Raw genomic sequence first — 27,100 nt, forward strand, 5'->3', positions numbered from 1 at the left:
TGTACATCTATCTGTTCAACAAGAAATAGAAAATTGAAGATACGGTGCAATATCTGTTGTCCAGATGCAGTCCTGTTGTATTTGCTTAATGCAGCCACAAATCACACCGTAGGTGTAACAGTGTACGTTGTGAAGGTATGTTAAAGCTGTTGCACAATGTGGAAGTCCTTATTGTTTTATTCCACAAAACCTTGTTATTAGTATGGGATTTGCACTCTGGGAGCTTAAGATCCTGCCAAGCACTTATTTTCCCCTGATCTTCCCCCCCCTATATCAGAGAAAGGGAAAACCAGAAGAGTTAAGATAACAAACTACTTTTCATTTCATGCTGAAGGTCTGATTTGCATCCACAGAAGTAAGGAAATCAAGAGCCAAGACAGAACCACAATCAGCTCTTCCTTTTATGACCAGACACTGTGTGATGAGTGTCTGTACCTATTAAGTGATCTTATACTTCATGAATATGTTGTGCCTAACTGCAAGTTTCAGCCTCAAATCTGTGTTTCTTAGCCTTTGTAGGTCTGTTGTATTGTCTGTGTTGTTAATACAGTCTTACATGCCTGGTTATTAACAATAATTGCACTGCAGGCTTCAGAAGCTGCTGAACACTGTGAGAACTCTGTATAAATTTTAACATCTGTTAATGCCTGCGAGTAGAGGTTTCTAGGTTGTACAAGAGTTAACTCAGATACCTGACTTAAGTAAATAGCTAGACTTAGCTTAAAAGTAAACACCAGTTCCATTAAAAGATTCTCTTGTGTTTTAATCTCCCAGAACATAACAGATGTCTAGGTTTTACTAGCTAGAAGAAACTACTCTAGTCAGCCTGAGAATTACCTTTTGGTTTTTGGCATTCTTAACTGTATTTTAAGACTGTACTTGAAAGCTTCTTTCATCTCTTCTGATTCCCTCCATTCTCCCCCCTCAAAAAAGTAATGCTTTAATATAAATGGTTCAGATTGCTCCCCCCACCCTCATGTCACTAACTAAGACAATTCCTGGCAGACTTTTTGATTCATTCTTTCCTGCCAGTCAGTTCAGCTTTTGGAAAACGAGGACAAATTTTTTGTTGCAACTGGAGAGAGACCAGACTGATGGAAGTCCTTTCATTCTTTCATTGGCTCTGAAAACATGACCCAGAAGCTTTGTGGACTGTTCAAATCAGCTGGGCTCATTAAAGGTTTTGTTTGTTTGTTTTAACTGCAGAGACTGCCCTAAAAAATGCTGCATTACTTGATTTATTTTTGATAGTTTTTGTCATAATTTATGTATGCTTTTCTGACCAAATTGTGCCCGCACTGAACGCTCTCAGTAGTGTTGCTGAGAACAGCAGCAGCGGTCTGGCTGTTCCTACTGATTTCCATCCTGTTGCAATTGCAGTGTACCTACTTCCATACTCCTATCTCATCTGGGAGCATGGAAGTTCCTCACTTGGAGTGGTCAGGCACTATCTTGATTCTGCAACAGCAGCAGACTCACGCATAGTGTTTGTTTTCCCCCCCAGGATGGACTTGCTAGGTAGATACATACAGTCAGGGCATTACCTGTGCTCTAATGAAGTCTGCATTTGTATCTTTCCTTCTCCCACGTTTTTTGGAAAGACCATCTCAGCTAGGTGATACTCCACGGTTATTAATGTGCGTATGATGGTGAACAAATTCATGTGGTTCTGGTAATGGAAATTCTACAGAGAAGACATGAGCTTATTTTTATAGAGTCCTGTTTGAGGTTGGGACCTGAATGTATACTATATGTGGCAAAAATATATACATACAAACAAATATGTACAGTGATAATAGAGCTATTCTTGCTAACACAGGATTGTAGTTTGTTATATTTACACTTTTTGTCATGTAGCAGCACGTGGATACTGAAAGCTTTTCTCATCTGAAATACAAAGTTGGGTCCCGGTTTTGGATGGCACTCCTCTGTCCCAAGTATCTGGCAGGGGTGCAGAACTCTTGTTGTGGTGCTACTCTTTTCATTGCTTTTGCCCTCCTGCTCTGATTTTAGGAAAAAAGTGGGCTCCAACAGGTTGGCTGGAGATGATGATGGATCTAAAATATATATTAAAAAAAAATAATCCTCCAAACTAAACTGAGCGTGTTGCTCGCTCAAAATTCCCAGAGGTGATAAAGGGAAGTGAGGACGATGAGTTTTGCTGCAGGGACATAAAATGGATCTCTAGTTTTCTTTCTCCTTCAAGTCAGGGGCAGAACAGGCTGAAGGCCAGTCTACCTCCCTGAGAAGGCAGCTGCCACCGCTGCCCTCCTGTGCTTCGTCTTGTGATGAGGCTGTTCTAGGTAGAGGTGGTGGCAGCTGCTCCTCCAGAGGTCTTGAAACCTGCTTCTGATACGGTGCTGTGTCCTTTTATGCCAGAAGCCAGGGGGCTGCCTTGCCTTTCCTCCTTGTGGTAGGAGAAGGGTAGGGGAAGCAGAGCGCAGCTGATGCCCTCGCTGCCTTTCAGTGCCTCCCTGGGAAGCGAAGTGCTGGTGTGTGTTCAGCTTTGCTTGAAGGGTAGGTTCCAGAGGTCCTAATTAGAAGTAAATTTGAGTTTCCACCTGATGTCCATCAACAACAGCTGTCTTCAGCTTCTCAGGTACAAAGGACCAAATGTAACAGTGTTTCCTAACTCATTGTACAAAAGGGTATTTTGTTACCTCAGTCTGGTTTGTGAGTAGAGTACCTTATGTACATACAACTGTTAATAAATGTAATTTTCAGAACCTCATTCTCAGTGTCTTCAGTAACAGCACTTCAGGAGGTTTTTTTTTTGTTTTTTTTTTTTTTTTAATACGACAGCTTCAACTTTTATTTAAGAAGAAGTGTTTGTGTCAGTTACTAACAGTTGTCTTCCATGGTTCTTACAAACATTTAACAACCAACTAAATGAATTTATTCCACATCAAACACTTGCAAACTGTAACTTTTCAGATGCTGTAGCACATATTGTTTACAGAAAACCTAGTTTCCTATTAAGTGCTTCAGAAGAGTTAAAGTCAGTTGAAGAACATCAGCTATTTGTTCCAGTTACCTTATCTTGATTAATATAAACAATGCCACATATGGATGGCCTCCTGCCTCCCCCCCATACTCCTATTTATTTTTGTTTGTTCTTGCAAAACGCAGCTTCTCATGTTTTCAGGTTAAACTGGAGGGGACAAAAAATCTAAACTTATTAGCCAAGATATACAGCATTTAATTTCAGGAATGTACTGTGAAACTAGTCAATGTCCTATAGACTGATAAACTAGCATTTTATTGCTTAGCTTCTTAAAATCGAAGATTGCTGGTAGATTCTCCACTGTTGTACATCACCACAATGTTAAAAATACAAAGACCTCTATAAAAAGTACTTACTTGTCTTACAAGTTGTCTCTGGCAACTTAACAAACCTAACCGTAGAAAAACTGCACGCAGCTAACATGCCCCGCTTGTTGACTACTTCTGATGTTTGCATGTCAGTGGTTTTTAGAAGAATAAATCGAGGAGGTACAGTATGTCCATTACTTAATTACAGAATGTGAGTGCGGTCCCCATAAAGGTAAGAGTAGGCACTTAAATTTGTTTTGTAAGCTTATTCCAGATGCAATATAAAAATAGATTATATTAATAGGAAAAATTTAGTGTTTAACAAATTGTTTTGTAAATAGACTAGCACAAAAGATAAATCTTGTTACACTTAAACTAGACTAAAATAACTTCATCTGAAAATAAAGTAAATAGTGCATTTTTAACCTTCATTCAGATGCACAGAATCATGCAAACTATAAAAACTGACTATGGTAGGAAGTTTGAGGCCTGATGTTTTTTTTTTTTTTTTAAAAGGAGCTGACAATTTACAACTTGTACTAATTTCAGCAGAAATGAAGGCTTCTCACTGTTAACCTGCAGAAGTAACATTAACCCTTTGTGGCTGACAGTTCTGCTGTCCAAACTGCCAGCAGCAAAGGGCTAATGCTGAAACATCTCCTAGGATTGTCAGCTTCCCCGCCCTCCCTCTACACTACACATTCACAAATGCAAAAATTCCCAAAGGCCAAGGTTCTGCTGTTGTTTCGCTGTAAAGCCAGAGGAGACTCCACTGCGAAGACACCACATTCTCTCTAGCACGATGACGGAAGCTGGCCTTGAGCGTGCACAGATGATTTAAAAACTGAGCTTCTTGCGAAGACTCCCTGCTTTTCCTGCTCCCAGATAGGAGGTAGGAAAGGTCCAAGAGTTTTTATGCTTCTGATTCTTCCCCTTCTTCGTGTGTGGTTCCATCCTCTTCTGACTGATCGTTCAGAAGCATGAACTTTCCATCATTTGTTAATGGCACAGACTTCATCAGCTGAGCTAATGCTTCTGGGTCCTGAAGAAAAATAAATAAAAAAAAAGAGGTAAACAGTATGTAAAAATTGGTCTTTTATTTTGAACTTTATATTGCTAAGAAAGAGAAGGAGAAAACCTTTACTGTCTGGGTAAGTTGTTATATTTATGCTTATTGACTATGACTAAAACCTCATTCCTACAATTTGTTCTGAAATCATAGCATCAAAAAAATATATATAAAGATGTAATGCCAATGCATGTAAGTACTCCTACACAGCACTGAAGTGAAAAGTCTTCATGAGATTCTTTTTTTCTCCTAGGGGAGCAATGAATGTGAATTTCTAGAAATGAAACAGTAATGGCTGCAATTTGTACTTCATCCAAACAAGTTTTTTTTTCACACTTTGTCAAACTAAGTTTGCAGTTATGAGCTACCCTAGAGCCTGTTTTTACATGCCTGCACAACTTTGTCATTATGAGTAGGGATGCTTTTTTCTTATGTACAGGAGAGCTACCTGGACAGTGTCACCAAAAGCAGAAAAGACAGACATTTATGGGGAGTCAAACAAACTTACCTTCTGTGCCTCGATGATTTCTTTTCCCAAGCTGATGGCGTAACAAATCTAGAAAGAGAAATGTATGTAAAGATCAGGGTTTTTTTGTTTTGTTACGGGTTTTGCTGCTTAATCAGGACTAAGACACAGAAGCATCGATGCAAACTTAGTTTTAAATACAGGTGTAAAAGGAGAGGTAGAAAACCAATTCACTGTAATAACTACATAAAAATAAAGCAGTCTTATTTCAAAGCTCTCTTAGAGATGAACTAAAGTTTATCTTTGTACTCACTTTTTTTCAGTGTGTGAATTTTTATTCACTAAACTATTTCCAAACCTGGGAATCTCCCCCAGTACGCCTCAGAATGTTGTTGTTTAAGAGAAAACTTCTCCAACATCTTCCTTATTTAGAAGTCTCTTATTACGAGACACACAGCAAGTGCCACAGTGCTGTTAACACAGTATGGCTGCCTTTTTGGTGAGAGCTTTCCAGCTGTATTTGTCTCAATATCACTGATAAATTCATTTTTTCAGCGTCACCTAGACGCAGACATGCTTTTCCATATGTCTTAACGTTTGTATTAGCAATCTCCCCCTTTCCTTCTTACAGCCAATGCAGCAGCACATACAACAGATTGGGGCCTTTTTAGACATAGGCCAATTCATGTTTACCTACTAAGAAATCTGGTTACTCTCCCTTCTGTAGTACTGTTTCCCAGATGTTTAAGCCAAGATGCCTAGGACTTGTTTTCTAAATAAAGTATGTTGATAAACGTTACACAAACCTTTTCTCCTTCTGTGTTGCTCTCAAAAACGTATGCGCTCATGGAATCTTCTCCCGGAGTCTCACTGAGATGGACCACAAAGCCAATCAGTCTCCTGTTATCCTGATGAGCAGCAAACTGTGTCACAGTGGCAAGTTCAAACTAAAAAATAATAATAAAATTATTTTTTTAATCAGTATGTAGTTAGCCTGGTCCAGAGCTAAGATTCATGTGACTAAGTATACAATGCTGTGGTAAAAAAACAGATTCAAAACAAAGTTACTTACACTTATTCGTGTAACTTGAGTTTGAGGATCTATTAACCTGCAATTGTGTGTAGGGAGAAAAAGAAAGTAAATGCTTTTTAGAATGACTCCTAGCAGTAATTTCAAGGTGCTTTATAATAGTAAGGCAACCACTGAATCAGTTTTACAGATAAAGAAACACATGCATATAATCAAATGCTTTAGCCATGACTTCAAGTCAGTCAATGGCAAAATTCAACTCTAGACCCTGATTTTCAGCTGCTTTACCTCTTGGTCTCATCTTTCTGAATCACTAATTTGGTAAATGTTCTGCCTGCATGAGCTAACACTGTATGTGCCTGTACTAAAATGCAACCCAGCTAAAGTGGACGTCTTGTATAGCCATATTCTACAGCAACAATACTGACACCAGGACAGCGCAATGCCTCTCTCACTGTTACTGCATAAGAGGTAAGAGAATCTCTCAATGCATTTTTCTTTTTGCATCTTTTCCTGCATGGTTGTAGGGTCTTAGAGCCCCACTGCACCCTATTAAGTTTTGGTAGGATGTTCTTACAGCAAGTCAGGAGGGTATTGCACTAAGTAAAGTGAATCTCAGGATCTTGCTCCCTGAAGGGCGCCTTCCTTGGAAAAGGAAAAATTACTAATCACAAGTTGCACGAAGAAAAGATAATACTGACAAGAGAGAAGCCACAAAGATTTTACAGTACCTCAGGCTCTTGCTGGTGACCATGAGATGGGATTCAGTCATTCGGAAGATGTTATGAATGGCACGAGCAGCTAACACTTGTCTCATAGCTTCATAAATCACCTCACTCGTGTCATCTGACTGGACAGCCATAGATCCTAAAAACCGAACTACGAACATCTGCTGCAAGAGTGAATCTGGAAGATAAAAGGCATGACAGTTTTCACTGTGCCACTCTGATTTGCCAGTAGCTGGAAAATACCCATGGAATTATTTTTTTCCTTTTAGGAAATTCAACAGTAAACTCGTGGGTGGTGACTGTGTGGGTGTTGGCTTCCTTCTATGAGCCAGGCGTTGCTCTGACCCAGTTTTAAACTGCCTGAACTGGCAGCAAGCAGGAAAAAACAATCACAGCTGCTCAGAAGCTTTAAAAACTGTAACTGGTCCTTTATGAATTGTTTGATTAGCCAGTGAAATTCACTTTGCTTGTCTTACTATCAGGTGGAGGGACCACAACACACAAACCGATAAATTGATGGTTTTGCATGAGCCTTAGCTGCTGAAAAACTGATTATTTAAACTTGTATCCTCCTTGCTTTGATTTTCTGACCTTCTGACCCTACTGCAGGTGGTTCCAATGAGGTGTTCATTAAAGCCTTCCCTGCTTATTGACTATCACAGTAATTCTCTTACTGAGAATTAAGTAGCTTATTTACAATTTTGTAGTCATTATGTGAAAAAGCTGTCATTTGGTCCGTCTCCCTTTATGGTTAGTGGTGAGCAAGGTAAAGCAGGATAAGCTCTGCTGAAATGTGACTGCTCAAGAGCTACAAGAGCTGTGTCTATGTTGATGTTTGTCTTCATAGGCAGTGATATTTAAAAGACAGGCTTCTGAACGTAACTAGCTTCAACTGGTTGTTTCTGCTGCTCTCTGATGTCAGGTCTTTCCCTAAGAGGCACTGGATAGGCTGACAGCTCAATTATGCCTAACTTCATGACTAATTTTATCTGGAAAAATGCAGCACTGACCTTCTTCCTCATTTTTGCTACTGTCTTCAGATTCTCCAAATGGGTTTGCACGCCTGTGAAATAAGAATAAAAACTGGTCACCACATACAAGTGCTGTAATACCTAATATTCTCCTCTGAAATCACTCAAAGCGAGCAACTCCTGTCTCTGACCATACCTGCCACCTCTGTTCTGGTCCAGGAATTCTGTGGCAGGCAGGACAATGTCAAACTGAATCGGTGTTCCAAGAGCAATGAGTTGTGTGGAGTCTTGAGCACCAGCTGATTCATTGGGCGTTGTTTTATCATTTTCTGTATTCCTTACATTCTGGCTAAAGTGAAAATGGAAAAAAAATTCAATCATTGACACCATATCTTTGCTTTGGAATGGAGACAAGATTTCCAAAGATCCAAAAGAATCCAAAGTAGATTGAACAAGCATTCATTAACATAAATAAGAGTATATTTTTTATTTACCCATTCCTGAGGTCTCTAATAAAATCCTCATTCTATTTTTTATACCTAAAATTATTGGGGAAAAAAGTAAATAGTGGTATATGAAACCTGAACACAGCCCAACTCTGTGTGGACTGACAGGAAATAGGTTGCTATTGGCCTCCCTGCCCTCTGGTGGCCGTATTTATGGTCACATTACCGGTGCAAACAGCAGAGACCTGGATTTGTTTCTGAACTCTTCCTTAAATGGTGATCCTGACATATTTTTGAGATCTCATTTGGCCACAAGCTTGTTTCAAGGTGGTAGTTAACAAACAAGTGTCCTGAACATTTTTCAAGCAGGATGAAATCGTAAGTTTCCTACAGCTACAGAAGTCGTAACTATACATGGTCGCTACATACACACTGGTTTTACTAGCAACATCTTCTATTCTACAAAGTTGGTTGTATACCGTACATAATATATATATATACTATGACGTAAAAGTGACTTGTGAGATTAGTTGTCAATGAAATTGTTTGTTCCTTTGCACAGTAAAATGTCTGGTGATTGTTTTCTATGTATAAAATTCCAATCAAAGTGGAACAGCTATAACTCCTAATGAAATGGGAAAGAAAGTCACTTGACTGGCATTCCCCATACCCACTGAGGAACTTTGGAATCTAAAAGCAGTCACAATAAAGGGAATAATAAATCATAATAAGGGCATTGGTCTGAGGAGACAGAAGATCTAGAAAAGGTTTGAATTTCTAGAAGAAAATACCTGAGCACGAATATACGATTTTTGACAAATCTTACAGAGAACGTTCTTTGTTTAGAAGTCAGCATGAAACAAACCTGCCCTATTTTTATTTATCACATTGCTGCTGAAAGCAGGAATTTAGTCAGGAATTTAGTCCAACACAAGGCTTGAAAGCCAACTCTGATCATGGAGCCTGAAGGATTCCTACTGGGCAAGATGCTGGGATTATTAACAAAACAGATACAGAGAAACCATACATAAAATACATATTTTGAATACAAGCATATCCTAGGGCATGATTAACAATTTTTGAAGGGTGTGTGTGTGGCAGGGAGCTTTATTGATTGACCTGAACGAGCACAAGAGAACAATAGCAACTATTTTATCAGCCCTCACAAGGCATACTCCTGTGTCAGACTGACAGGAATTGGTTGCAGTGATGTGTAAGAATAAACTTATTTAAATGTATAGCGGGGGCTCTGCTGTATTATCCACATTACAAGTCATTCCCTTGCTGAAAAATGGTTACAAGTAAATCACTGTTTGTTTCAGAAGAAACAGCAAAAACAGAATGGCACCTACAAGGACCTTCAAAGCTGCAATGTGGAGCAATAAGCATTACCCTCAACACTTTGCATCTCTTCTGGCTTTCAGTAGAAAACATCAGAAATAGGGAAATTTTCTGGAAATAAAAAAGGTTTGTAAAGCCAGAGCCCAGAGAGGCCTGGATGACGGCTGTCCTGTCAAAGGAACACAGCTGAGCACACAGCAGGCTCTAATCCATGAAAGTGAGCATTTTACCTGGAATGGTGAGCTTCATGTTTTTTCCCAAAGGTGGTAATGGGAGTCACTGCTTGTAGGGCTGTCTGGTTTAACTTGATTGCAGCTGCCTAGGAAAACAAAACAGCAACTCTTTTACATTTGTACATTGGGTGTATCATCTTGTAAAGAACAACAGCAACACAAGTTAGAAGGAATGGACTGAAATATGGAAACAAGCTCCCACCTCTGGATTGTCGGTGAGATAGATCTGTCTGGAGATGTTGTTGATGGCACATATCCACTAGAAGGCAAAAACGAAACTCAATTCTTCAAGCTCACTTGTATACAAAAATGACAAACATTAAGATAATATTTTTACCTCTTCATATTCCTTCTTGCTTTCTGCTTGAAGAGTTATACCCCTAAAATGCAAACACAGTGTATCAGTGCTAGCAGTGGACAGAAGGAATGTCTGGCTCCCAGTCTTATAATAAAGCCACCAAACTTTGTCTCTATTAACCATCAAAGGAACAAAAATCATAAATAAGCTGCAGCTAAAGCAGCTTTAAATAGTGCCTTTGCTTTTCAGGCAGTTGTGGGGGAGGATCGGAATGAACACGGTTTTAATTTGGGAACAGCTTTCTGGAAACCCAGAAAGGCTTACTATTACAGCAAGCATGTTTTACAGGAAACAGCATCTGAAAGGGTAGGCACGACTGGCTGTCCTCAAAGAAAACCTGTCTCATACGCTTTGCCCGTAGGAGTAGTAATCTGGAAGCAGTATCTTCTGTCTTCGCAGTCTACAGCCATAACAGAGCAGTTGTCCAGGTCCTGAATCAGTCCTCCAGCTACCGCTCCCCTCGGCTGACACATCAAGTTGCCACCTTGAGTGAAGAAATAGAGTCTTTCCCAGGTTGTAGTCACCAGACCTGTTTTACTACAGAGAAGATGCAATGATAAAGACTTGTTGGTATTTAGAAATGATTCCAAATGACCTTACGAAACTTCAAACAAACCCTGGTGCTAAAGCTGAACTTTATGTTCAACCCTGGACATTTTTTAATGATGAGTCTCTTTAGAAGTAAAAACATCGCCTATTCCTAGCAGAGACTAATCCTTAATAAAAGCTGGAGAAATAAATCAATTCTAAACATCCCAAGTCACTGCAGAGAATCTTTTTCTCTCCTAGTTAAGGAATAAACGAATTGTTAATACTGAGTAACTGACATGAACTACAAGTAAGATTGATTTAAAAAAAGAGGTATTTTCAGCTGATGAGCAGCATGAGCAGTTTCAAAACAGAGCCATCATAAGAAAAAGTGTCTTCTGCAAGTATTACCTCATAACCCATCTCTTCCCTAGCTAAGAAGTCCTTTCTATTATATTGTAATCCAGCTCTTAGAATGCTGCTATAAATAAATAAATATCCCATACAAAGAAAAAAAGAACAGAAAAGAAGATTACTAGTCAAACAGAAATGACCTGAAGCTTAATTAATTACAAAGGCTGGGTTACTATACGCCACCAAACTCTGCTGCTGTATATACGTAGCTCCTGCGGAAGGTGATGGAAGATTTTATTTGGAAAATCTGCAGAAGCAACTCTACGTATGGTATATATTCCAAGTTATGCACTTGCATTGTCCACAAAACTTCTAGTTGTGCAAACAAGGTGGTTTATGAAAACCCATATTAAATACAGAATATAGCTCTTCTTTGTAAACACCATGTTTTCATTAGCCCTACGAATTAGGAACAATCTGAGCCCTGCCCCACAAGCTTCTAATTTTTAGCCAGCTGAACACAGGAACTATCCCTGAAGGTGAATTCATCCAGAAGTAAATTTCTGTGTTCAGGGAAACTGCCTCAAATGCCTCTAATTGGTTTAAACTTCTAAAACATACTGTCAAAGTTGACAAAAATACTTTCAGCTGAGGGGTAAAGCTACTGCAGTGAACAAGGAGTCTAAAACTTCGTTACCTGAGGAGTCTTCAAGATCTAAAAAGAAAATATGTAGCAACAAGTTGGCGATTAAAGAAATGAGCAAGTAGAACAGCCTTCTTACTTTCTAAGATTCAGGTAGCCAGCCTTCTGGATGAGGTTTCTGTTGATAACAGGTGAAGTTACATCAGAGTCTGGGGTGTAAACAGACTCATTAACTGAAATCAAGTCCTGCTGGGATACCCTCATTTTTTCAGCTTCAGCATCCAACTCTCCCTGTATGCTGGAAAACAAAACAAAACAAATCCAAAGCCATCATTAGTCAATTTATACCAGGTTATAACTAACATCGGTAACGCAACATGAAAAAGATCAAATATGAATCTGATTGAATGTATAAACATTTGAGTAAAATCTCTTACTGGTTTGGAGAGTAATGAATGCAAAGATAAAATTTATTTTAAGAGCAGATTTTATAGGAAATGTAACATAAGACTACATGCCCTAGGCTTTCTCTAAGGACTGGATAAATCCGTTCAGTTAGGAAAGAATTGAAGCAGCAGCATACTATAGGGAATTGCTCCCAGAAAACGCCATCTGAAGCTGACAGACAAGATGAATACACTCTGAAGATATTAACACTGGTTTAAGGAAAATATGGCTGTCTTTGGAGGCTGGTAGCAAAAGCACAGCCAGGATTTCCCCTTGCTCTTTATTTTGAAATCCCAGCTGGAAAGTGTCTGAACTTGCTCTCAGTATTTCTCAAACAGTAGTTAGGCTTTTTTTCCCCTCCAATTTGTGTTGAACGTCTTCTTTCCCCAAACAGTATACAGAGATCAGAATTATTCTGTAAGCCTGAAATGAGTACACAAGGCATGCTGAGAATGAAGAGGTAAGCTCTTTTTTTGAAACAGAGAGAAATCTTCTAAAAGCAACGCATGTATGAGTTTGCATGACTTAACATATGCAAGTGGTGCTCTAATATAACGGCACAGTTCAAAGTAGGGCTTGCTATAGTACTTCTTGACTTTCATAGAACAATTTCTTATTCTTGCCATGGTGTAACACACTGGAATTCCTGTGAATTCTCCTAGAAGCCATTTCCAAGCATATGAAAATTAAGAAGGCAACTGGGAACTGCAAGCACAGATTTACGAAGGACAAATCATGCCTGCCAACCCTGATTGTCTGCTGTGATGCGATGGCTAGCTTGGTGGATGTGAGGAGAGGAGTGGATGATGTTTGACTTGACATCAGCAAGACATTTCACATGGTCTCCCATAGCATCCTTTTAGCCAAATTACAGAATCACAGAATCATCTCAGTTGAAAGAGACCTCCAAGATCACCGAGTTCAACTTCTGACCTAATGCTAGCAGTCCCCACTAAACCATATCCCTAAGCTCTACACCTAAACGTCTTTTAAAGACCTCCAGGGATGGTGACTCAACCACTTCCCTGAGCAGCCCATTCCAATGCCTAACAACCCTTTCGGTAACAAAGTTCTTCCTAACATCCAACCTAAACCTCCCCTGGCACAACTTTAGCCCATTCCCCCTCATCCTGTCACCAGGCACCTGGGAGAATAGATCAATTAGTGAAATACAAGCTGGAGAAATGGACTACAAGATGGGTAGAAAACATGGCTGTTTCTGTAGAAAACATTAGGGTAGAAAACATTAAAGGGTTGTAATTGGTGATACACAAAGCCCAATGACAACTGCTTTTCAGCCTCATGAGATGAAGGCTAAGAGGAGCTCTTACTGCTAGCTGAACTACCTAATGGGAGAGCATACACCAGATGGAGCTAGACTCTCCTTGGAGGCGTGCAGCAACAGACACGAGAGAGCAGACACAAATTGTAGCAAGATACTGTGTATGTGTGTGATAGAAATACCTAAAATTGGACTGGATACAGCACAGAGCACTCTGCTGTAGCTGATCCTGCTCTCAGCAGGTGACTGGATGAGATGACCTCTTGAGGTCCATATTGCAAAAGCTGTCCTTTGACTTCCAGAGAAACAATATCAGTATGTATTTGATTTCTTTATTCACTTTTCCATACTTTAGGAGTTATTAACTGCATCCAGACTATTAGAAAAACTCATGAGGTGAGAGCATAACAGTATTTGTCACTGCTTATCTTAGAAGGCCATTAACCCCTGGCACCTATGCTTTAAGCAACTTTAACCCCCTACTTGCATCCCTACTGGTTAAAGCTTTTGGAGTACGTGCGTTCATGATACAGCCTGCACAGACCCTGTATTTCTTAAAAATAAAAATTATCCTGGCATCTTCATGGTTTGTGAAACTGGAATCTTCTTGCTAAGGCTCATTTCTCTTCTTTCCAAGACAGAAAAGCAAGAAAAGGTGAGAATTCTGAAATTACTTCTCCATGCATTTGTGGCAGCTAGGCAAATCGGTTACTGAGAATATGTCAATGATTTCTCCTTTCTAATGTGTTTTGACACTGCTAGCAGTATTTACTATGTAAACGAAAATACTTTTAAATATGAAGAGTCAGTTTCGCAATCAGCTTAAATAGATGCAAGACCACATCGCTGCTGACATTTCTAGCTGCACAATGGCTCTCATCAGCGTGTTGTTCCAAATGAAAACAAATGTGACAAATAAAAAGCTTTTAGTCTGTTTAGCAAGCAGATCTGACTCACTGAAGCCTTGTGATCCCTAGCACTAAAGGAGGAAAGGATTGGGCAGCACGTTTTTTTCAGTGGCTGTGGAACCTTAAATAATGAAACCAAGTTCTGTCGGTAACTGCTGAGCTGCAGAGTCAATCAAGATTTTGCAAGCTTCTCTTTCGGGTTTTCCAAAGACATCACACAACACCACACAACTGCACTATTTACATTTGAGTTGTACTTTCCAGTTTTGCTGCATGACGGAAAACATGAAAATCAGACTGAGCAAACCAATTGAGCAGCCTATTTTTACTTCCATTCAGTATTGTGTACTGTCCAGAGTGCAAACCCACCCGAGCTTTCAACAAGGGCTTATTCTACAGTGACAATCCAGTGATAAGATCCTAACTCTGCCTGTAAGACATCAGCAGCGTGCTCTACCTTTAATAACATGCACTATTTAAAGGGAGTTTAAAATCTGTCCTCCAACCGCTACAAATGTTATGTTGAGTGTAGAGGAATTTATTTGAAAATTGAGCATAAGAAGATATATAAATAAGCATAAAATTATAGGATATAAAGAAACATTTAGCGAAAGAATCTCCTACACAGGGAGATTACTGGTAACACTGTTCTCAAATTAACAAGCATGCATTATTTAAAATGTCACCAGAGTCAGAATAAGTAATGACTTGGAGATACTCCAATATGAAAGGTATGAAGCAATACAGTGAAGGGTTCAGCCTAGCGTTCCAGCTGATTTAAAATAAATGATGAGTGTTCTCTCTAATATGATTACATTTTAAATGTAAAGTTTATAACATTTACAAGGACTTAATTATAAAGAGAAATGTCAATCTCCATTACAAAAAGAGGAGGACAAAGAGAGGGAACAAAGAAAAAGTACTCTCAAAAGCAGGAAAGCACTGAAATAGCAAAAGCATTGAAATAGGGACTTAAACAATTCATGTTGAACTCAGTGGACTGATACAGGCTATAGCAGACGCAATGAGTATTGCCCAGGGCAAGAAGTTTTAGTTCGCTTGTGTATCTACAACATCAAACGCTACAAGACCTAAATCCTTATCTGGGAGGTTACTTTAACAATAATCCATTATTATTACTGAATCACAGAATTGTCTAGGTTGGAGGAGACCTCAAGATCATCGAGTCCAACCTCTGACCTAACACTAACAAGTCCTCCACTAAACCATATCACTAAGTTTAACATCTAAACGTCTTTTAGATGTTGAACCCAGCAAGTACAAACACCTCTAATTCAGAACCAGCAATTATAAACACCTCTAATTCAGAATGCACTTTAGCTTTGTTATATTAAGTCTATTAACCCGTTGCAAAAAAAGAAAGCATTTGAGCACTTTACAGGATACAGTTCCTGGCTATACTGTAAAAACACTGTGCAGTGCACTGGCAGCACTTTCCTTTACATGCACAAACACACCCCCTTTCCACCTGCTACTTTAACAAAATATGCCCAACAGTGCAATGCAAGCATGGAAGCACCCTCCTGAGCCAGAAACATGGGTGCTGCCTATTATGTGCTGAAGGTTTCAGTACTATTGCTCAGAATTCAAAAGAGCAAACAAAAAGAAGCAAAAGTATTGTGCTACCTTTGAACCATGTCCGAAACAGATGACAAAAAGCTGTCCATTCTTTTGGAAAACATCTCTGCTCCTTTCTTGAAAAAGTTGATCTGAAAAATACAAATAAGAGACACTGGAAGTCATCCTGGTTTTCGTAGACAAATAACAAATTGCTTGAACTGGGTTAACAGCGATCCTATTACGATTGATGCTTTGGGCTGGCAAACAAATACGTGATTAAAACAACTGTGTTGACTTCTTGTATTTTTCTTTTTTGCTCCTTCCCACCCATTCCTGTACCCCTTTACACACACAAGCTATTGGCTGCTGACAGGTATGTTTCCAATGAATTGCTGAATGACCGCTAAGAGGGAACAGGCAGCCTCCTCCCACACTAGCCCCGTACAGAATTGGTTCTGTGCTGTCACGAGCCATTGTATGCAGTAACACCTCACCAAAAGGACTGGAACATAAATTGTCCATTAGATTTAGTAGGCCAACCTGGAAATTTATGAACTGCTACAGCAAAGTCAGACAAGAAAACGATGAAGTGTAGCTGCACTAGCAGAAGTCTCTAGGGCAATCAGTTACATCAACTACAGTTTTACCATGGATTTTGTTCTGCTAAGGCCAAGTGCACTTTTTATTACAGATGAAGAGTCCACTTTGCTGTTATGGCTCAGCAGGCATGCAGTAGCAGCAAAGCACTCAGTGTAGACTATCTTAGATTTCATTTCTGGCTGTGGGGCACACAGACATAGTTAGGAACTACTGACAGCTCTGTGAATCATGGACATAGGTAGTGGTGTGTGTGCAATTAATTATTTTTTCCCCAAAAAAAAAAAAAAAAAAAAAGTGAGTTACTCTGGAAATAAATGCAAAAACATCAAAACAATTCTCTGCTGTTAAGCAATTTATTAGATATTTATTAGTATTAGTATTTATTAGTATTTAATATAAATATATTTATTATTATTACTTTATATAAATATAATATAATATAAATATATTTAATATTATTATTTATTAATAACAATTTATTAGATATTTAATCCAATTTTACTTGTGATTCCACTCCTTTTCCCTATTCCTGGGACACAGAATTCCTCTTGCCTGTAACTTACATTTCTGCAACTGTGTTCTTGACCACAGATTCCCCTTACAGACAAAGGAGAGAAAGCAGACTCTTTTCAAGAATGATTCACCTATTTACTTCAGAAATCTAATGCAGAAGGGAAGAACCCTACATTCCACTGAATAATGAGAGACTGCCATGCCTGTCTTAGATGTTGATGCCAGTTTTCAGTCAAATAGAATCACTGGTTGGAAAAGACCTCCAAGATCATCCAGTCCAGCTTGAATAAACCCTCTATACTAGCCATGACTTCCAAAAAATTCTTATGTTCATTCTTTGGAAATATGAAATATTAGACATGTTTTGAGCAACTAATAAAGAAAATACATACTTTAAAAGCTAATGGGGGGAGGTAGGGGGTTCACAGTATTTAAGGATCAGTATCAACTGGCTTCTGGCTATTCAGTCATTCCCATGACAACCTGAGACTTTCCTGTATAAAGCAATAAGAGATTTTTTTGCTAGATCAAGGAAGTTGTTTGGCTTCCAGAAAAGGGAAACAGGTGCAGTTTTTTGCTCAGGATAAGTAATTATACACTAGAGAGACAGTATGAATTTCCATGTAAAGCAACCGAATTCTCTTTAAGTACCTACTTTATATAGGACACATTATCTGCAGCAGACACAGGACACTTGACATGGTGATCCAGGCTACCATCTCAAAAGGACCACTGCATTCATTTTTCCATGACCCAATTCTCATTTTCCCTTATGCTTTCTTTCATCAGTGTTGAAGTACAATAGACCCTTAAAATGGGCAAGTCATGAGAATCAAGTGTTGTGAAAGTGCTTGGTTATTAATCTTCCTGACATCCCGGAGGGTCAGGTTAATGGTATCACTGCTGCAATTTACAGATTTGAGAAATGTGTGTTCAGCCACTATATCAAATTGCTGGCAGAATAAAGATTAGAAACAGGATTTCCCAGATTTATGCTCAATCCACCCTACTGTTCTGTCCTTCTAGTTCTCCAGTGGATGCTCTGTTCCCTGTCGTGTACACTCCTCATCAGTATGCTGAACATTATGTACCAGGAGGGGAACTGCTACATAGGAGAGTTTGTGCAGACACAGAGTAAAGAGTAGAAGTAAATGCTATTGTACAGATAGCTTAGCTGTGAAAAGAATCAACCCCAGGGTCATTTTGCATATGTGTGTATGTAAATGTATGGATAATAGTACATATTTTTCCCATTGCTATCTTTCCTGGATAGCTAAACATTCAACCATCTGCCACAAACAAAACCATTTGTTAGAACCTAGGCATGCTGAATAAAGTTGTTTAGTTTTCTTTTATTTTCATTTGTAAGTTCTCAAAAATAAATAAATATCCAGAGCTACAATGTTTCACTTTCCCTGGTAAAGGTATAACTGATAGAGTCGTTTAACTGTCCATACCTGTCCTCGTGTATATCCTAGCATAGGTTCCATCATTGCCACTCTCTTCCTGTACTGCAGAGCATTCAGGGCACAGTAATACTGCAGAGATGAAAGATGCTGCTTTCTCCTTGCATTTGCCACTTCTTTGGCCACTTCTGCCTTAAGCTAAACAAAAATTGATAAGAGGTTGACAAAGTGTTATAGTGCATATGGGTATATTTACTGATTATTTTCAAATTATCTTTAAACAACAGTCATTACAGAACTTCTCCACTTTAAAATGAAGGATGAGAAACTAATAAAGCAAATCCAAAACCCAAATCAACCTCGAGCCCTGCTCTGTCAAGATACTTAAGCATTTGGACAATCCCTGTGACTATAAACTAACTCAACTACCGCAACTAACATTCTAGATCCGATCTCAATGCAAGAGATTTATTTGCAGCTGAGATCACAACACAAGCCTCTAAGTGCAGAAAGCAGAGATGAATAATTCACAAGATGCTGTATCACATTCTGTTCTGCAACGCACTTTGAAAGACCATCCTGTAGGACTGAAGCACTCTTAAAGGATAGGGCCAATCACACATTTCCAGCATACAGAGGTATATTTTGGAATAGTGCTCCAGTGGGCAATGAAGAAGAAACGTAAAACAATCCCACCAACACGGTTTGGTGTACTGTAAATGAAATGACAATCCATACAGAGAAATCTAGCAGAAAGGCAGATGTGAAACAATGGTATGCTTTATAAATAGCAGACACAAGGCTTCATGACATGGTTTACAATGAATTGCACCAGTGATACAGCATCATCACATTAGCTGTACAACAGTAGGTCCATACAAATCTACTTATGGCCATTTGGATCGCATCTGTCTGAAGAGCTCCTCTGGACCTGAGGGGCTCTAGTTCAGCAAGATACTTGGTCATTTGCTTAACTTGGGGAAAACAGGTAAAACTTTGCTGAATGGTTGTCTAAAAGCTTTGTGTCTGCTTAGAAACTAAATCACGAGTAGTCTTGAGCTACCATGACTTTAACTGATGAACTCTCCAAAATTCTTAAGTGTATGTAGGGACTAGCTACAATGATGAAGACAGAACGGCTGATGAAAACTTTTCCTTTTCCCTTTTACGTTCTTTACCTTTTCATTTTCTTTCCTTTTCGGTAACCTGCTATACTTTGCCATGGACACGTCATGTTCTGTAGACAAGGAATATTATTTTTTTTAGAAATGTGATGTGTGTGTGCATAGATTAAAAATGTCTTCTGTGATATAACAGGTGCACGCCATTAGAAACAAACAAAACCAGGAAACATACCATTGCTAGCAAGGCCAAAAAGATCCTTCAACGTGCTTACTTCTGGAAAAGAGAAATTGAATATTCAAAGTAAAAGCTGCTGTAAACGCTTTGTTCAACTGAGATGACTTATGGCACTGTTAATACCTAAATCATTCCAGTCATTTCAAAACAGAGATGCACACACAAGTCATGCCTATCTTGAAAATGATAATAAACCAGATCAGTTGCTAGAGAAATTAACAGACAGATAGGAAAGCAAGAGTGAAGTTAGTTTATTTGACTGAGAAAAGTTATCACTATGAAAAAGATTCCTTATATGTCAGTGTCATTTCACCCAAAGCATCGTTTCACTATGCTTTCACAAAAGGCCCTCCACTGCCTTAAAAGACCAGCAGTTCTGAACATCCTAACAATGCCTATATGATACCAAGAAATCTAATGAAGTCCTAGAGACACATGAACTAAGGCCCTTCCCTGTACATAATCTTCATCAAACTGGAACATTTTTTTTGACTAAGCTTCTCTGTGAAAATAAGTATATGTCTAATCCATCCGATTGCTGGCTGTGACGTTGACATAACAAACATTGGCCACCAGTTTCTGATGCAGGTAGGAGGAAGAGAAACTAAGCAGGCGACTCAACTTTCAGTAGTGTTGGGTAAAAATCACTTTCAGTTCCCCTATCAATGTATGTTTAACTGGCAAAACCCTTCTCAGAAACCAACAAACTAAGCACATTCACAAGACCATAAGACCAGCCATTATGCAATTCTGAAAAGAACATGGGTAAACTGTAGGATGTCATCGCGGTCTCTGATTATTTCTAACAACCTATTCAGAAATCAGTTTCATACCACTTTTTTCTTCCCAGAACACTTCCACATGATTCCAATGCAGAATGACAGAAATTCTTCCCAGGTGTGACTAACTTGCACCTAAAGGTTTCTGTAGTACTCAATACATAACAAAATCGGAAGTAAAACAAGAACACAGTTTATCTTCTCTGCTTCCTTGTTTAATCCTATGATGAAATTTCAGTATGGCCAATCCTCTGCTAAAAACGCTGCTCTACAGATTGCGTCAGAGCAAAACGGTGGTGGGGATGGATGGAGAGAATAAAAAAAGATTTTGACATCCAGGTAAACTGAATAAACTTCCATTTTTTTGTCATGAACCAGCTGAGGCTTTGGTTGCATCTTCTTTTTCCATCTCCTTTTATGAACTAGGGACATAATCCATACAGATGGGACCAGATTCACTGCATCAGTGAGGCCACATTGAAGAGGTGTAAGACCATTTATAGAATCAACATCTGAGCATGCAAATACAAATATTTGGTACTAGATTACAAAATTACAAAAACTAGATTACAAAATACCCATTTTTATAAGTACTTTGATGTATCCCATGGTTTCAAATGAGATGCTACGATACCAGAAACTTCTAACAGTCACTATTTTGCTATTTATTTATTTCGTCTCCCATCAAAATGATGTTTTCCAAAAATATATAAACAGGAGAGTAAACTTCGCATGAGAAACATAGAAACATTGGTTGTTTTTGTTGTTTTTTTTTTGTTTTTTTTTTTTTTTTGCTAAGCCCTGGAAATGCTGCAGTAAGAACTCATGTTTCTGATGCCTATGTAGGTTACAGTGTCCTTGACCTCGACTATCAACTTGTCTCTTTTGAAATCACAACAAATGTTTGCACTCCTGCTTTACTGTTTAAGGAATTTCCAAGTTTGCGCAATCAGGTTACTTGGAACTACCCCTGGATGGAAGGGGCTTAAAGAGAACTAATTGCTTATAAAGGAGGGGATGTATCATACTATAAAGTTGAAAGAGCATTCCTGCTTGTGATTTTTCAAACAACCCCAAACTCTGGAAGTGGGATGAAGGTTGTTTGCAAGCCAGGTACATTGCTAAATTTCCCTGCTTTAGGCAACTGTAACATCACTGGCTTCAGTGAAATTACACTCATGTAAAAGTGGAGTGACACAACAAAGACCAAGTTGTGTATTTTTGAACTTGCACCACAAGGGGCATAACCCATACGTGGCAAAACTGCACTATTTATGTCTGAGTAAAAGCACACGGCCTGTAAAGGAAATTCTGTAGCAGGGAAAAAAACAAACAAATTAAAAAAAAACACAAACTTTTCTGTGAGTTACCATAAGAACAAATTATATGACATTATGCCTCAGCTTATTACAAAACAAGCAAGAAGGAACACCAAGAGGAAAATTAAAATTTAAACTAAAACTTACCTGTGAGATCCTTTTCCCGAAATTGTATTATTGGGAGAACCATTGTATCTGCAAGCTGTTTTGCCAATTCAGAATGAAGAATATTGAGCTAAAACAGAGAATAGAGAAATGCTCTAAGACAGAATGTAAACAAAAAGAATAAGATACACTGTCTGCTGCTGAACAATCTGTAACCAGTGCTTATACAGGCTAATAAAACACACATTGGTAACCTTAATCATGAGAAATACAAAATTCTTAGCAAAGCTCTCACCAAAAAAAAATTATGGAAGGTCCAGTGGTTTTACATTTCTACCATTTGGGATCAGAAATACCATATCAACACCACCAAGTGTCATTATTGTTCACAGAACCACAGAACCATTTAAGTTGGGAAGGACCTCTTGAGATCACCTAGTCAACCCACCTTGCTCAAGTAGGGTCAGCTAGGGCAGGCTACCCAGGACCATGTCCAGCCAGGTTATGAGAAACTTCAGACAGAGACTCCATAACATCTCCAGGCAACCTGTTCCAGTTCTTGACCACCCCTACACTATTAATCGTTCTGGCCTTATCCATGCCTTCTTCAAGGCATTAAAAAACCGTGACCAGGAAACATCAGTTTATCTAAATTCTGGTATCTGGGCCTTTGTATTAATTACTTTGGAAACTCATGTAAAACACTCCTTGATGCCACCTAAAAAAACAGGTCCTGATCAAGACACTGATGGCTACAGACCAGCAGCCATCAACATATATCTTGAAGTGTGACATATTACCCTATTAGTTAATAACCAGGAACATGAGGCAGACTTGCCAGAAGATAAAACTGGAACAAAAACCTGTACCTTCATGCTGCACATTGCTCACGCTGTTTGACAGAGGGAACCATTCCTGTCTCTTACTTTGGTACGTTTATAAACGCACATTTTGTCCAAACAAAAGACTCCAGTCAATGTAATTTGAAGTTTTCAGAGTAAAACGTAAAGCAATCTTAATTTGTATATAGTTTAATGTGCAAATTTAAATTAAAACCTTCAATTCATCCACACTTCTATTTCTTTTACTTTTTGCCCCTCATGTAAAGTCGGTAAAAGTTACAAGTATAACCAAAATTTTCAAAATTACAAGTTCAATGTCTGGCAACCACAGTCACCTTACAGATTTTGTCCTTCTTTTCATAATACTTGAGCTCAAATGTTTCCTGCTAAATTAAATGACTCCTACGGTCTTTCTGCATGCAACTGTCAACAGCAACATGCCCTTTTCCCAGTAAGAATTAGATGACCACAGTGACCTTTTTCCACCAGAAAAATTAGCACCACATTCTACGTAATGCATCTTACTCCCATTTCCACCTAGGTTGAGGCAGACCAACAAGCCCCAGTGGTTAAACTATGACCACAATAATCACGGTACTATAATCGCTCCATTTTCCAACCTAGTATCTACCACAGCTTTCTGGTGAACACTTAAGCACCCACTGCAGGCTTTCATTGTAACCTCTACTTCCTCAATACACGTGGATGCATACAGATGCAAGGCACGTTTTTGAAAAAATCTTTTAAATACATAAATACACATAAGTATTTGTGAAAGATCTATATATCTAACCTACAAAACGTATTTCTCCCATGGAAGTAAAAGTACACAAAATCTTTCAAAAAAAAAAAAAAGAAAAAAGACTCATGTTTGTACATCACCTTACACAACTGAGTTCAGCCCTCAGCTAGAGTTGTTAAGCCCTATAATAATAAAGTCAGCTTTGGAGGAACAAACTGCAGAGTGATGATCCACAGGAGAACCATCTAAATTAGAGCACGAGCCCCAGCACTCTACGGGTTTTGAAGAGCCACACCTGCCATCTGTGCCCAGCAGACGAAGATGTAAGATGCTTCCATCTACTTCAGTGCTTAAAACATATTTCTGTGAGACAGATGGGGATTTTGCACTAAGTGGTTAATTCCTGCCTACTGTTTTATAAGGATCCAAGAACTTTTCATTTCCCACATGCTGCATTAGAGCAGTTCACTTGATGATTAATTCTAGTGAGTAACCCAGCGGGATTTCATCTGTAATTTGCTTCTATTAACCAGATTTTGTTAGGCTCTATAGCACAGAGTTACAGTTCCACTTCCATGACTAGAATCTCCTTCCGTTCAGGAAGGTTACCCAGGACAAAATCACAACAGGGGGCACTATTTTACCTTCACATTTTCTGTGATTAGGCTTAGGAAGGTAAGGATGAAGTCAGTATTTCCCACTTGACAACACAATACTACACCGGGGCAACTCAACTCCTGTAGAAAGGACAACTGGAAAAGAGATACAGGGGCTAGCTAACAGATGTGAAAGGTGGTTGAGGAATGGAGCAGGTTCTTGTGAGGGAAAATGTGACTGACAGAACTGAGCAGCAGGGTTCTCCACCTTCAGCCCACAAAAGGGATGGTTCTCTTGTACCTGGGGAGGAGAATGCACTAGTTTTCACCTACTAACACATCACCAAGACAAGTACAAGACTTGTGACAGTAAATGCTCCTTTCAAGTATATCCTGAGAGCAGGCATGCAGTGGGATAAGGATAAGGGCAAAGTTAATCCTAGGAATTCTTCCCATTATGTCATTAGAGTTACCCATGGAATGAGCACAGCTCTAAAATTTATAACTTATTTTAGCCCTGCAGTCAACTCTCTTTACTCTCCTCTCCCCAAAAGTGAACCTTGTTATAGCCCTTTGTCTTCTAAGCGAAGGCTAGAAGTAGACTAAAGAACAGCACTTTTCTGATGACACAGAGTCCTGCTCACACCAGAAAATGATGTATCAAATGAGACTGAAGCAATAAGAACCCAGATATCGACATTAGAATGAAATGTTACGTGGGCAGGTCTAACAAGAGCACATTTAAGAAGACACCTGCTACTTAGCTGCAACCCACGGGGAGTAGAAGTGTTCAGCACATACAGCTGTAGTAGCTAACCTGCCTTCAGCAGACCTTTCTGCAGCCTCCCCAGACATGTTTGGATTCTCTGTGATCCTACAGTAAAATAAGCTGCAACTGTACCACTGCACAGCTGTTCTGTGCCCATCCCTGGATGGTTTGGGCTCAAACTGCAGTATTTAAAGCTTGAAAACAGAATTTTTAAATCAAATTAAATTAAAAATGGCCCCAGTCTACCTGAAACATGTCTGACTTCAGTCTCTTTTCTAATTCCCCTATTTAGTAAGTTCAGGTTTGCTCTGTGAATAGCGCTTGCGAGGAAGCCACAGACCCAGCTCTAGTGCTGAAGAGACCATTACTAAAGGGTGGTATTAAACTTCTCTCCACCCCTGCATAAATGATTCTATAAAACTCTGACACGATCTGTCCTTCAGTGGGAAGGCTCAGAACCAAAAGGGCAAAGATCAAAAGGAAGAGCTCCAACATTCCATTAACATTGTAATAACAGAATAATGGCAATTCAAATTACCTCATCCACAACTTTTGAAAAGTAATGAAGGGTGGATATCACTTCTTCATCTCCTTTCCCTAAGGCAAAATGCTGAAAATAGAAAAAAGTATTTGGTTAGTAAATCAAAAAAGCTGAGTATAAAACACAAGAAGTGTTTTACTACAAAGGTAATAAATACTTTTACAAAATGCAGTAAAACGAAATGGAAAATCAATAACTCAATATATATATATATTCTTTATGCACTGCTACTCTTGTTTTAAATTAATGGATTTGGACAGCATGCAATTAATGCTTATCAGATTCATTTTAACATTATACAGTAGAACAAGCTGGCTTCTATCTTCATAAGCTTATTAACTCACATTTTGCACTTTTTTCGTCTTGTTTTTGTTTTGTTTCGTTTCTTTTAATTTTAAGGATGCTGAGAAGTGACCCAATTCCCTTAAACATCCTGGGGAATTTTACAACAGTCTTTGCATGAAATCAAATAGATCCAATGGCCTGAGCACTTCTGGAAACCACACTCTTTGAACAGGCTTCTCTTCAAGTGCTGAAGAGTAAATCAGAGGCACAATGTTGAACATACCTGCTTTTCATAGGCGAGGAGCTGCTTCGAAAGCTGTTGCGTGGCAAGACACATTTCATTCTACAAACAAAAGTTACATATTAATAGAAATAATGACAAATCTTTGGCTCTGCTGTTACTACTATTTCATAACCAGCCTCTTGACTGAATCTGCAACTACTCAGACAAACATTCAGTTGCGTGTAAACAAACAGTCCCAAAATACCTGCACAGAGAAGCAGTAAAAACAGGTACATTTCACACATAATCAACACGCAGTTTATTTCAGCTTAACCTCTTTGCACAAAGGTGAAATTTGTCATTTTGTTTTCTTCCAAGACAGAATCAGAACAATCTCAAACAAGTAAGCTGTCATACTAGCATAAGAATGTTTCATATTCATTAATTTGTTAATCATCTTTCTTCAAAATCCACAAGAATAAAGAGAACCCACAGATGTGCCTCTTTAAAACGTGATCACATTTGTTAGCAAGTTTGTTAGCCCCATTTGTTAGCAATGACTTAAAACCGGGGGGAAAAAAAAAGAAAAAGGGAACAGGGGAACTCAGATCTGTCTCATACTTTGTCACATCCCTCCCTTGGTAACATCCAAAACTAATCGCTTGTAATTTCATTTTAAACATTACACATTTGGAGGGGGGGGATAAAATATGCTAAGGCCATGGAGAGTTCGTAAAACCTCAGGGCAATCTCTGAACTGCTTTTATAGCTGGTATACAAAACCATTAAAACTGGGACAGAGTTTGTGTTCCCTCCCTCACCATCCTGAGCAAGCAGAGCATGGCAAAGTTAACCATCTGGGCCAGAAACAGCTTTAATTTGGCCTCCTGCCACCTCTGACATACTGCATTACAGCCTGCTGCTTCTGCACCACTTTGGCACGTCAGGAAGGAGCATTAATCCGGACAGCAGGGCTTGTCCCAAACGTTCAGCCCAAGAGCACAGAAAGGATAAAAAAAATAAAAGAGGCATGGCCACAGCAGCCTACGTAACAGCAGCTGTATGTGAATAACTGCACTGTGAACGCACAGCAGGAGGAGGATGAACTAATTCTGACAATCTTAAAACCCCTGGGCAGTAACACTCACAGGAGGCTGGAGGTGTGAGGGCAGAGGCCCTCCAAGTCACAAACAAGGGCTCAGAATTGGAGTTGATCTGGGCTCAAGTTCAGATCATGTGCACCCCATGACTATTCTCACCTCGCTCACAACAGGGGATTACAGTCTTGTTTCTTGCCTCAGACCAATTAGTAACGAGCATTACA

The 27,100-nt window shown here is 39.0% G+C and overlaps 2 protein-coding genes across 2 annotated transcripts in view; one reads left to right on the plus strand and one right to left on the minus strand.

The window, feature by feature from the left end:
- WASHC4 (WASH complex subunit 4) overlaps positions 1-2,726 on the plus strand; it is a 42,037-nt gene extending 39,311 nt beyond the window's left edge. Inside the window, exon 34 of the mRNA XM_084290966.1 lies at positions 335-2,726. The gene's annotated coding sequence lies outside the window, so the exon portion shown is untranslated. The remainder of the gene's footprint in view (positions 1-334) is intronic.
- Positions 2,727-2,831: 105 nt separating this feature from the next.
- APPL2 (adaptor protein, phosphotyrosine interacting with PH domain and leucine zipper 2) overlaps positions 2,832-27,100 on the minus strand; it is a 37,689-nt gene continuing 13,420 nt past the window's right edge. Inside the window, exons 3-21 of the mRNA XM_084306543.1 lie at positions 25,837-25,896; positions 25,266-25,337; positions 21,821-21,908; positions 19,573-19,614; positions 19,395-19,453; positions 18,268-18,414; positions 15,764-15,846; positions 11,619-11,777; positions 10,303-10,491; positions 9,934-9,976; positions 9,799-9,855; positions 9,594-9,682; positions 7,773-7,925; positions 7,616-7,668; positions 6,609-6,783; positions 5,920-5,956; positions 5,654-5,794; positions 4,890-4,937; positions 2,832-4,354 (exon numbers count right to left, since the gene is read on the minus strand). Coding sequence (XP_084162669.1) covers positions 4,226-4,354; positions 4,890-4,937; positions 5,654-5,794; positions 5,920-5,956; positions 6,609-6,783; positions 7,616-7,668; positions 7,773-7,925; positions 9,594-9,682; positions 9,799-9,855; positions 9,934-9,976; positions 10,303-10,491; positions 11,619-11,777; positions 15,764-15,846; positions 18,268-18,414; positions 19,395-19,453; positions 19,573-19,614; positions 21,821-21,908; positions 25,266-25,337; positions 25,837-25,896 — 1,824 coding nt within the window. The 3' untranslated portion in view covers positions 2,832-4,225. The remainder of the gene's footprint in view (positions 4,355-4,889; positions 4,938-5,653; positions 5,795-5,919; positions 5,957-6,608; positions 6,784-7,615; positions 7,669-7,772; positions 7,926-9,593; positions 9,683-9,798; positions 9,856-9,933; positions 9,977-10,302; positions 10,492-11,618; positions 11,778-15,763; positions 15,847-18,267; positions 18,415-19,394; positions 19,454-19,572; positions 19,615-21,820; positions 21,909-25,265; positions 25,338-25,836; positions 25,897-27,100) is intronic.

This window comes from Netta rufina, assembly GCF_964035555.1.
Source record: "Netta rufina genome assembly, chromosome: 1".
NCBI lineage: Eukaryota > Metazoa > Chordata > Aves > Anseriformes > Anatidae > Netta > Netta rufina.